The 12,972-nt window shown below is 33.5% G+C and overlaps 1 protein-coding gene across 2 annotated transcripts; it reads right to left on the bottom strand.

Annotated features, from left to right (window-relative positions):
• Nucleotides 1–7,668: 7,668 nt before the first annotated feature.
• On the bottom strand, nt 7,669–12,172 carry LOC112743615 (cold-responsive protein kinase 1). Of its 2 annotated transcripts, XM_025792894.3 has the most exons (7): nt 11,555–12,172; nt 10,979–11,082; nt 10,615–10,825; nt 9,974–10,211; nt 9,414–9,564; nt 8,354–8,738; nt 7,669–7,827 (listed from the first exon to the last, which is right to left on the bottom strand). In XM_025792894.3, the coding sequence occupies exons 1-6, from the start codon at nt 11,661–11,663 to the stop codon at nt 8,379–8,381; spliced, it is 1,173 nt and encodes a 390-aa protein (XP_025648679.1). In that variant the 5' UTR covers nt 11,664–12,172; the 3' UTR covers nt 7,669–7,827; nt 8,354–8,378. The 2 variants fall into 2 exon arrangements, with proteins under 2 accessions (XP_025648679.1, XP_029147984.1); XM_029292151.2 differs by lacking the exon at nt 7,669–7,827 and having other exon boundaries at nt 8,271–8,738; nt 11,555–12,081.
• Between the last annotated feature and the right edge of the window lie 800 nt (nt 12,173–12,972).

Below are 12,972 nucleotides of genomic sequence, written 5' to 3' on the forward strand. Positions count from 1 at the left end.
GATCCTGTCATACCAATTAAAAGCAGTGGTACTTTGCATAACAAAATAATATAATCAAAATTTAATCAACACTAAATATGATTAAGGTCTAAATAATGAAAACAAGTACTACTTGAATGGCCAACATTCCAGATAAGTAAAGTCATCAAATTTTTTATAAATTAAATTCTTAAACCATAAGATGATTGTCAGAACAATAAAACTGTTTATGCAGGCAGAACTTACAACACATATCATCTAGAACCTCATTGTTCTTCTTTACTTAATGCCTAATTCAAAAAACAGAATATTAAAAATAATTTTGTTTGATGTGCAAAAAGAAAAATTAACTTTGAGAGTTCATGGTGAGCAATTAGTACTCCATGTGTTCAAGGCCACGCAACATTCAAGTGATTCTGAAGATTGTTTGAAAATTGACTTGATAGATCCCTTAGTATAAGATGCATTAGAAGATAAGGAGCTCAACAATTCTCTGGGGCCCCTTGTTGAGGGTGATGTGGCCGAAAATGAAGATTGCACAGTATTCAGAGATGTGATTCATGTTCCTAGCAAGGAGGAGGGGCCACCCAAACTTGAATTAAAGCCCTTGTCTCCAACTCTCAAATATGCATTTCTTGGAGATGAAGACACTTATCCAGTCATCATAAGTTCCTCCTTGAGCATTTGTGAGGAAGATAAATTATTCAAAGTATTGACGGACCACAAAATTGTCATTGGATGGACCATTAGTGAACTTAAAGGAATAAGTCCTACAATGTGCATGCATAAAATCTTACTTGAAGAAGACTCAAAATCAGTGGTGCAAGCACAAAGGAGGCTCAATCCAATGATAAAAGAGGTGGTTTAAAGGAGGTAATGAAGTTATGGGAAGCAGTGATTATTTATCCAATTTCTAATAGTCCTTGGGTGAGTCTAGTTCAAGTTATCCCCAAAAAAGGCAGAGTCACAGTGATTACCAATGAGAAAAATGAGCTCTTTCCTACAAGAACTGTCACCGAATCGAAAATGTGCGTTAATTATAAGAGACTCAATATTGCTACAAGGAAAGACTACTTTTTTTTGTCCTTTATTGATCAAATACTTGAGAGATTGGCTAGGCATGCATTCTATTATTTCTTGGATGGCTATTTAGGGTACAACCAAATTGCAGTACACCCCCAGGATCAAGAGAAGACGGCGTTTACTTGTCCTTTTGGTGTATTTGCTTATCGCCACATGCCTTTTCGGCTCTGAAATGTCCCTGCTATCTTTCAAAGGTGTATTCTCTCTATTTTTCTGACATGGTTGAGAAATTTATTGAGGTATTTATGAATGATTTCTCTATTTTTGGTGATTTTTTAATGCTTGTTTACAACATTTGGCCTTAGTTTTGAGAAGGTGCCAAGAGACAAACCTTGTTTTGAATTAGAAAAAATGTCATTTTATGGTTATCGGAGGTATTGTTCTATGTCGAATCTCAAGCAAAGGTATAGAAGCTGATAAAATAAAGGTGGAGGTAATTGAGAAATTACCACCTCTAGTGAGTGTCAAAGCAATAAGAAGTTTCTTGGGACATGCTAGTTTTTATAGAAGATTTATAAAGAATTTCTCCAAAATTGTAAAACTATTAAGCAATCTTTTAGTCGTTGATGTTTCTTTTGTTTTTGATAATGATTGCTTGTATGTCTTTGAAATTTTTAAAGTTAAACTTGTCTCTACACCCATCATTGCTCTACCAAATTGGAATTTTCCTTTTGAACTCATGTGTGATGCAAGTGATTTTGCAAAGACAAGACAAAGACTTGCATGTCATTTACTATGCAAACCAAGACTTAAATGATGCTCAAAAAAATTATACAACCACAGGAAAGAATTTTTGGTAGTGATTTTTACTTTTGATAAGTTTAGATCCTATTTAATTAGTTCAAAAGTAATCGTCTACACTGATCATTCTGCTCTTAAGTTTCTTTTGACCGAATAGGATGCTAAGCAAAGGCTTTTTAGGTGGGTACTTCTCCTATAAGAGTTTGACATTGAGATTTGGGATCGAAAAAGTTCTGAAAATCAAGTAGTTGACCACCTTTCAAGAATTAAACCTAAAGAGGTCCCGACTATGCAACTCCCTATAAATGAAGGTTTCCCTTATGAGCAACCACTTGTGATACAAAAAGAATCCTGATTTGCAGATATGGCAAATTACAAGGCTGGGAGAATCATTCCAAAGGCGTACACTAAACAACAAACAAAGAAGTTCTAGTATGATGCCCGCTACTTCTTATGGGATGAGCCTTACTTGTTCAAGAGGTACTTGGAGTCTTGGACAGTATAATCCGGAGATGCATGCCCGATGAGGAAACTCAGAACATTCTCTGGCACTGCCATGGTTCTGAGTATGGTGGCTATTTTGGTAGAGAGAGGACGCAACAAAGGTCCTCTAGTGCAGTTTTTATTGGCCAACCCTCTTCAAGGATGCTTAAAAATTTGTACAAGAATTTTATCAATTCCAAAGAGCTGGGAGCTTGCCCAAGAAACATGAGATGCCACAAAATTTCATTCTAGAAGTGGAATGGTCTGATGTGTGGGGAATAGACTTTATAGGACCTTTCCCACCCTCATACTCAAATAATTATATTTTGGTGGCCGTTGATTATGTCTCTAAGTGGGTGGAGGCTGCGCCATTACCTACTAATGATGCTAAGGTGGTGCTTAACTTCCTCACGAAGAATATATTTAGTTGGATCGGTATTTCGAGGACCTTGATCAGTGATGGAGGAAGCCATTTTTGCAATAAACAACTAGATACTCTTATTCAAAGGTATGGGGTCAAACTCAAGGTAGCCACCCCTTATCACCCCCAAATCAGTGGCCAAGTGGAGATTTCAAATAGAAAACTCAAATGAATTCTAGAGAAGATTGTGGGTGCCTTAAGGAAAGATTGGTTAAAAAAATTGGATGATGTTCTATGGGCTTATCGGATTGCTTTCAAAACTCCTATTGGTATGTCACCTTATCAATTTGTCTATGAAAAAACTTGTCACTTACCAGTGGAGTCAGAGCATCGAGCTTATTGGGTAATAAAGTCACTCAACTTTGATGCCAAGGCTGTGGGAGAGAAGAGGCTACTTCAACTCAATGAACTGGATGAATTTCGAGTTGAAACTTATGAAAATGCCAAGATATACAAGAAGAAGACGAAGATGTGGCATGAAAAGAAGATCTCCACAAGAGAATTTGAGCCTGGACAAAAAGTGCTCTTATTCAATTCAAGGCTCAAAATCTTCTCTAGAAAGTTGAAATCAAGATGGTCTGGCCCTTTGTTATCACCAAAGTATCTCCATATGGTCATGTTGAGGTCATGAAAGAAAACTCGGAAAGAAAATTCACTGTCAATAACCACTGATTGAAGCATTATCTTGGCGGCGATATAGATCGCTAGAGATCAGTGCATATCCTCAGTTAGAAGAAGCTGCACTGTTAAGCTAATGATGTTAAAAAAATATTTGTTGGGAGGCAACCCAATTATTAGTATCCTTTGATTCCTATTTTATTAGTTTTTATTATCTTTTCTTTAGGTTTTAAAACTGGAATTGATAAGTGATATCAAATCAACTAGGTTTAGTTCTTAAGAATTGTGTAGCTTTTAAATTAGTTAACGTACCTCACCTCTTATCATAATCAATTGATCAAGGAATTGATAGTTTAGGATGAGATCCCAATGATCATAAATGCTCTAAAACAAGAGTTTGAGATGAAAGATTTTGAAAAAATTAAATTTTATCTCGACCTGCAGATCAAATATATAACAAAAGGGATATTTGTTCATCAAAAGACTTACACAGAAAATTCTAAAGAAATTTTATATGAATGAATCACATCTAGTAAGAACTCCAATAATTGTCTGACACTTAGACGTGAAGAAGGATTTGTTTCGACCAAAGGAAGAAATGAAGAAACACTTGGTCCTGAAGTACCATATCTTAGTGCCATAGAAGCATTAATGTATCTTGCTAATAATACATGGCTCGATATAGCATTTACTGTAAACTTATTAGCGAGATACAGTTTCTCTTAAATCAGAAGACATTAGAATGAAATACTGAATGTGTTTCAGTATCTTCATGTAACGACTGATATGGGACTATTTTAGCATTATGGATCCAAATCACAATTGGTTGGTTATACAGATGCAAGTTATCTATCTGATCCTTATAAAAGTAGATCTCAAATGGGATATTTGTTTATATTTGGTGACATATTCCAATCATGCTGAAATACCTGCAATACATAAGGCAAGTCATGAATGTTATTGGCTCAGGAATCTGATTGGATATATTCAATCATCATGTGGGTTGTCTGTAAGAAGATAGTTCCAACAACATTGTTTGAAGATAATGTGGTGTGTATTGTTCTGCTAAAAAATGGATACATTAGAGGTGATCGAACGAAGCATATTTCTTTTAATTTTTTTTTCGCACATGATCTTTAAAATAAGGAACAATTGACGTTCAACAGATTTGTTCAAGTGATAACTTAGCATATTTATTCACAAAGTCACTTTCGACATCCTCTTTTAAAAGATTGATACACCAAGTCGAAATGCGTTAATTTCGAAATCTTAAATTATGTCTCGATTGAGTTTTTTTTTTTTATAAGATTTTTAATCAGCCAATTTTATTAAAAAAGATATTATACTTTTCTTTTTCATTAAGTTTTTTTCATTGGATTTTTTTTTGTGGGTAAAATTTTGATGAGACATATACTAAATAGATATTTAAAGGGGAGTATTATAATATGATGAATGTTGTTTTTGGTTGGTGCCTCGTGCATTCTACCAAACCAGTATTTGGGTCAAAACTCAAAAGTGATAACCAATTCAAAGTCATTGTTGCCTATAAAAGGCCTTAAACAATAAACACATCAAGAAATGGATTGAACTGAATCACAAAAACAAAGGGACGTCACGTGAGTTTTTCATAATAATGTATATGTATATTATAGTGAGTATATTATTATTGAGAATATGATATATATCACAAATATATAACAAGATATATATATTAAAGAGTATTAATAAAAATATTTTATTTTTTTATTTTATTTTTATATTTGCTTTTTTTCTCTATCTTTTTATTTTATAATATTAACAAAGCCATATTTAATACTAACACAACTTCATTATTATCCACCTCTTTGATGGAAAAAAAAAATTGAACACAACTACAAGCTTATTTAGTTTTTCTTTTTAATATAATTTAGTGCTATTTTAAGTTTTATTAGTTTTTTAAATTTATTTTTTTTACATTAGCAAAATATAAAAATATTCAATAAATATTAGTTAGTTTAATTGTATTTGTATAACTTTCAAGTCTTGAAAAAATTGATGACTTTTTTATCTATTGAATTTAATATTATTTTATTTTTTATTATTCTTTAATTGAATATTTTTCTAAAAAAAATATTCAAACATTTAATGAATATTGTAATTTTTAATATTTATTGTTTTAACTATATATTTTTTTTACATATTTCACAACTTATAATATTCTAATTTTTTACAATTATGAATTTTTTTAACATACCTTTAGTCATACTAGTAACAAACTTAAAAATAATTAATATAAATAGCATTATATAATTTTATATTAAAATTTTTCGCCCCCATAATAATTTTTTTCATGCTCCGCCACTGTTTATAACACTTGGGATATGAAACTTTTTCTTTCAAACCTGCTTGACTTGTAGAGTAAGTTTGAGTTTAAAAATTAGTGTCACAAGCACAACTTACGTTTTATAAAGGACAATTCTGAGTTAGACAATTTTCGTGTCTTTATTTTTTTCCAAACTTGAAACAGGACAAACTAATTTATGTGGTAGTTTAATTACTCAGCTTGTCTTTTAAGATTGTTTTCATTCAACACTCCGACTTATTCAAAAGTTGCTTAATTACTTATAGGGATAAGTATTGTTTTGGTCCCAACGTTGAGGGTCCGAATCAAAATCGTCCTCATCGTAATTTTCGATTTAGAATTATCCTTAACGTTTTTTTTCGTATTAAAATCGTCCTTTTAATTTTTTTGGACAAAAATACCCTCACCATTACCAACATAATTACCTTTTCTACCACCACCACCACCACCAATAGCACCACCACAACCAACACCAACACCAACACCAGCACCACCACCAGCACCACCACCAGCACCGCCACAACCTCAACCACAACCACAACCACAACCACAACCATCACCACCAAACAGAAACAGAAACAACACCAAACAGAAACAGAAACAACACCAAACAGAAGCAAGAAAGCAGAGGCGAGGCAGAGGCGGCGAGGCGGCGGAGCAGAGACGGCGAGGCAGAGGTGGCGAGGCAGAGGTGGCGAGGCAGAGGCAGAGGCGACGAGTAGAGACGGCGAGGCAGAGGCGGCGATCTCCAACGGCGATGGGACCACCACGGCGACGGCGGCTCCAAGCTTCGCCACCGCTGTCCCCCTCCCCCTCTCCCCTTCCCCCTCCTCCTCCCCCACCCCCACCCCTACCCTGCATCCTTTCCCCCTTCCCCCTTCACCGCCGCCGTCCCCCTCCCCCTTTCCCCTCCCCTCCCCCTCTGATCTCCCCTTCCCCCACCCCCACCCCACGTCCTTTCCCCTTCCCCCACCCCGAACCCGCGTCCCCTTCATTTTCTTCCTCTTCTTCTCCGGCTTCTTCCACTTTCCCTCCTCTCTCTCTTCGACGCCGGCGCTGTCCCCCCTCCCTCCCTTCCCCTTCCCCCCTTCCCCCTTTCCCTCCCCTCCCCCTTCGAATACCCTCCCCCCACCCCCACGCGTTTTCTTTTGTTTTTTTTTTTAATTTTATAATTTTTTTATAGGGATAGTTTAGGAATAAATTAAAAAATTTTATTAGAAAGGACGATTTTAAATTTAAATATGACTTTAAGGATGATTTTAAATCAAAATATACACCAGGGACGGTTTCGATTCCGACCCTTAACGTAAGGGACCAAAACAATACTTATCCCTTACTTATATTACTTAAGAAATATTCCTTAGTGTATTATCATATATATTTGAACAAACATTATATAATACATTAATAAATCTGTTAAATTATATTTAATTTTATTAATAATCAAAACTCAATATCTGGAAACTAACATACATGAAATGCAATTTCACTTGAACACTTACAAGGTACAAGGTGCATATCCATATTTAAAATACACATTTCAGGAATTCCCCTTTGCAAACACCTAGGCTGTGTTTGTTTACAGAAACAACAAGGACACAGAGACACAAAATTGTATTTGTCAGAAAAGATATGGAGAGACAATGTGTTCAGAAATACTGAATTAGTGTATTTTGTATCCATTTTGACAGGAAGAATACAGAGACACTAACAAAAAACACAATTTATTTTTTATTTTTTCTGTCATTAATCTTATTAATTTTTTATAATTATATTTTTTATTATCATATTTTTCGTCTTAAATTTTTTGAATGAAAAAAAATGAGAATAAATTAAATGTTCATAATTTGTTATAATTTATCATCAAACAAAATACAAGAACACAAAATTTTATATTTCTATTTTTTATGTCTTGTTCTCAGTGTCTTGTGTTATTCTGTTTTCAAAAACAAATGCAGTCTTAAAACTCCATTATTCTAGAAACTAGGCCATTTCTGCTAGGTAGCGTAAACTATATGCAACGTTATAGTTTCTTGCAATAAATCATATTTGTGCGCTCATTTATACTAACATCTCTTATTCCTCCAAAGAAGAAATTACATCATTTAAAAAAGAATCAATGCCATAGATTATCATAATTTACCATGTGCTTTGTTTGTACCTGAAAAAAATTTAAAGCTGTTAATTTTCCCATCAATGATCCAAATACTGCCCTTTAATCTTTAGAAAAAAGGACAAATCAATCTTTAACTTTTTAGTCCGCAGATATTTAAGTTTTTAAAGATTTAAAAGTACATTTAAGTTCTGACCTCTTTAAAATCTGGATATATCGATCTCTGAATTTAATTTGTCCAATTTTAAAAATTCCACGTGTGCATCTATATCAACTAGATCAGTACAACAAGAGTCACACTTGATTTTTCTATTGAGTCTGACATACCCAAGTGTATATGAGGGATCGATATGTCCAAATTTTAAAAAGCTCATCAATTTAAATATATTTTCAAATCCTCAATAGCTTAAATGTCTACCGATAAAAAATTTAAAGACCTATTTATACTTTTCTCTAATCTTTGAGGTGCACCTTATACTAGAAAAAAGAAATTAGAAAACCCAAATTCAAAATATCATAGCCATCAAAGATACCAGAAATATGAACATCTAGCATCCATATCAGCATATATTACCTATCATACTCAATCTATGTAACAATTATCTGGGGAGCATCTCTGTCACGACGTCGTTTCCGCTAAAGTTCGTTGAGTTTTCATGCGGCATTCCGGTTTTTTTGTTCTTGAATAGTTGAGAAGATGGTGTCTCATTCAAAGAACCACCCATCTTACCAGAGCTATGCCATCTGTATATTCCAGGCTCAGTCAACGCCTTCTCGTTAATATGAACTTCCTTTGAGAGCATTTCCATCACTTGCTTCATGTTAGGCCGATTCTGAGCGGCAGCCTGAGTGCAAAATAGAGCAACCTTAATGAACCGGAAAACCTCCATCTCATCGAATTCGGCTAGTTCCGGATCGACCATGTCCAGAAGCCTATTTTCCTCCTTGAGCTTCCAAGCCTGCACAAACACATGCCTGTTCAGTTGAAACAAAGATATGGCAACATTTTAAGTATTTAATTTGTAAGCATTGTCCATATAAAAATATTTTACGCAGATACCTAGATTTGGTTTGGTAAAATTTTTATTTTTTGAAAGTAACTTATCAAACCTGGCTTTTGAAAGATAACTTTTTAAAAGTTGTAGCATCTATGTTTGCTAAATCAAACCAAAAATGATTTTCAATAAGCACAAACAAGAATAATAGTGTTTGATAAAATAACTTTTAAAATTTAAAAAATACACAACAGACATAAATATAAAGTAAATTTGGATATTTTATTAATATATGAGATTATATTAGACTTTTTAATTTTGATAAGTATAAATCAAGTTTGAAAAGCTCATCCATAGATGCTTTCAAAAGCTCTCGTAACGATTATAAACACATGATTTTGTCGATTAACCAAACACAAAACAAGGTGTTTGTGCTTTACCAAACCAATTCTTATTCCCGTATTGTCACATTAGCAAAAATATGCAAATATGCAATGCACCAATCCAATCATACACTAAAAGTAGTTATCATACATGAGAAGCTTCAAATTCCAAATTTACAATCACAATAGATATCAAAACAGTATCCCAGCATGTATCAAATCAATATAGCTAATACTCAATAAACCAGAAACATACCCACTCCACCAGAACCAAGAGATTGTCTCCAAATGCAGCTTGGCTACTACTTTTACCACTGATTATTTCAAGCATGAGAACCCCAAAACTATATACATCTGCTTTCTTTGTAAGCTGTCCTAGAAGTGCATATTCCGGTGCCAGATATCCCCTGGTGGACATTCAAAAGAAATGAACTTGGTTAAACCAAATCCATACAAAGAACTGAGGATGTATCTATACCTATGAAATATCATTGGAGGATCTAAAGTCCTTAGTGTTCAAATCATAACAAGCAAATTTAACCAAAGAAACACAAGATCATGCAGAGTTACTTCTAATTTATCTTTTGGTACATAAAAGATCTGTTTCAGTTTAAAAAGTCTTTTTTTTTATATATTTTATTTTTCTTAGTTTACATTTTCTCACACACTAAATCCCATTAGTACTTCTATTGATTAATAAATAATAAATATGACATGATATTCTTTAGTAAAGTTTCAACATTGAAGTTTAATAAATTCAGTATTTATAAACTGAGTAAACAGTACTATTAATACACACAATGCATCTGCACTTACACCGTTCCTGCAACTCGAGTGCTAACATGGGTGACATTATCAGGAAAAAGTTTCGCAAGACCAAAATCTCCAATTTTCGGGCTGAAGTTCTCATCCAGAAGGATGTTGCTGGCCTTGATATCTCTATGAACAATGTTTGGCTGAGCCTCATCATGGAGGAACACCAAACCAGAAGCTGTACCGCGGCAAATAGCAGCCCTCTTCGGCCAATCCAGAGCAACATATTTACTTTTAGAACCTGAAAAAAAAAATTATATCTGCATTAGCATTTATCCAATTCACCTGAGTGTTAAAACAATAGCACACTGCATATCCAACCCTCAACTCCAAAGCATAAAAAACTAGGAGTCTAGGACAGTGAGGAACATGGAAATAATACAACTTTTCTGCCTTATATCTATCTTAATGCCTCTGCAATTTTTGTCTTAATACACTTACCAAATACGGTTTGTTCAATTTTCAAGAGCAATTCAGACATGGAAACTGAATCTTAATCAAGCAGAGGGGTTGTACATTAGGAAGAATTAGAAGTCCTAATAGATTATGCGGACAGTCGTGTTTAAAAATCTAAAGGTTCAGTAGCCATCCAACTCAGGAAAGATTCACAGATAAATAAACATTCAAGTTGTTATAATATTTACCAAGCAAAGAACTTGCAAGGCTATTGTTCTCCAGAAATTCATACACCAATATTCGATGACTACCCTCGACACAGCAGCCAACTAGTCCGACAAGATTTGGATGCCGTATATTCGATATCATATCAATTTCAGTCATAAATTCACGGGTTCCTTGTTTAGACTCAACAGAAAGAGACTTGATAGCGACTGGAGTACCATCTCTTAAAACTCCCTGCAAATATTATCAAAGCAGCACAATAATTTACTCAAAAGGAAAAGGGAAAAATGTCATGATGGACTGAACAATCTTCTGAAACTCCATCTAAGGTGGTAAGCTTTAGGAAAACTACAATGTAAAATAAAGTGATGGGTTCATCTGTATCACCTTGTGGACAACTCCATAACCTCCTCCACCAAGTTTGCTTGAAGGGTGAAAATCTCTGGTTGCCGATCGCAACGAGTTATAGGTAAATTGTTTGGTTGCAATGACTGTTGATCACAAACACATAAAGCTTGTACAAATTAATCTCAGAAGTCAGAACACAAATTTCTTAATTGGGAACATTCTAGACCAAGTCAAGCATGAAATTTTCAGAAGATAATGTCCAAATCAAAATAGCAACTCTAAAGTCTAAAGTCTGAAAATTGAAACTAAGGGTTAGTTTCAACTCTAAAGTCTGAGCACTAAATAGCAAACACAATACTCAATAACACTATCAAATTAGCAGCATTCTCTCCCCTATTCCAGCTCCAATCCCCATAAAAACCTGCAAGAATTTTTACATAATGTTGTATCCAGGTTCTGGCTACTAGGATTTGAGAAATAGGGTTATTTATCCCAAAAAAGGTTTACAATTTTAAGAGTGTAAACCATGATAATGACAAAGTCAACTACCTCACATTAACACAAAAGAATTGATCAATAATGGAAATTCAAATCCAATAAACTTGTTCTTGTTACCTTGTTCCTGTGGCTTCTCAGCAGTATCACTATCATCCCTCCCTCTACACCAATTCAAAGCACCAAAGCAATTTTTAATCATGGTTATATGCCTTATGGCCAAATTCATAGCACACACCAACCAAAAATGTTGTTAGAAGCAAGAAACTCTGAATTTGATAAACCAAGAACCAAGTTGGAAACTAAAAAATCATGGGTTATTCACAGCATGGTTTGAAACAACTGTTATAACCCCAAAATTCTACCTTGAATATTAGTTCAGAATATATAATAACAATAATAAGGCTTTTTACTCTCAGGAAAGTCACCAAACCAAACACTAGATGGTTTATGAGAGAAGGAACGTGTGAATCCATATATGGTTTCAAGAAGATTGAAAAAGGTAAAAAATTACTGGAAGAAAGAAAGGTTGAAGGGTCAAGGAAGCTATTAAGGGTAAAGGAGGGACAAGAGAGATGGAAAGAGTAATGAGAGAGGTGAACTCCGAAAGTGACATGTGAGGTGGCTATTTTTGGTTTTATTATGTTATTGAAAATGAGTAATTGAAAAATGCGTATGAAGTGGTCATGGTCATGCAGTTGACAGAGAGAGACTATGAGACAGGAAAACAACCGAGTCAAATTTCAGAATACAGAAACAGAACAAGGAAAAAACATACCATACATGAGTACTTTGCTGATTTGTTATCCTATGAATTTGGACACATTAGACCTGTACTTGCATGAATCAATGTGATTTAATTTTTATAGCATCTTAGCACTGATTACCATACAGGAGTACTTTGTTGATTTGTTATGCTATGAATTTGGACAGATTATACATGAACCTGCATGAATCAATGTGATCTAACTAACGTATTATAGTACCTTAGCACTGGTTTTAATTTTAATTCATATTTTCATATTGAATCCTTTATCTTTTCAATATTTGATTTTTGGTATCACCAATCAACAATCTGTTATTAATTTGGCGTGTATACTAATTTTTTTTAAATAAAAATATTATTTATTTACTAAAAATAACTACTAAAATAAGTCATTATATATTTTTGTATAAATAAATAAAATTTAATTTATTTATAATGTGTATCTTATATTTTAATATATATTCTATACTAATAACTAATTTTGATAGTTAATTTTTATGTACATCTAATATCTTTTTTAAAAACTTTGTAACTTTCAATTTTAAAATTTTATTTAAACTAGTTATTTTTAAATTGTATTTTTTTTTTGTTCTTTATTTCCTCATTATTCTCCCTCTCTCTCTTCTTTCTCATCAATTTTTACTCTTCTTTTATACGTTATTTTTTCCTTCATCTTTTATTCTTTTATTTTGTCTTTTTCTTTCTGTCTTTTTTATTTTTAATTTCTTTTATTGTCTTGAGTAACATATTTTGGTTGGGTTGAATATTAATT

The sequence above is a fragment of the Arachis hypogaea genome, chromosome 14 (assembly GCF_003086295.3).
Source record: "Arachis hypogaea cultivar Tifrunner chromosome 14, arahy.Tifrunner.gnm2.J5K5, whole genome shotgun sequence".
Classification (NCBI taxonomy): domain Eukaryota; kingdom Viridiplantae; phylum Streptophyta; class Magnoliopsida; order Fabales; family Fabaceae; genus Arachis; species Arachis hypogaea.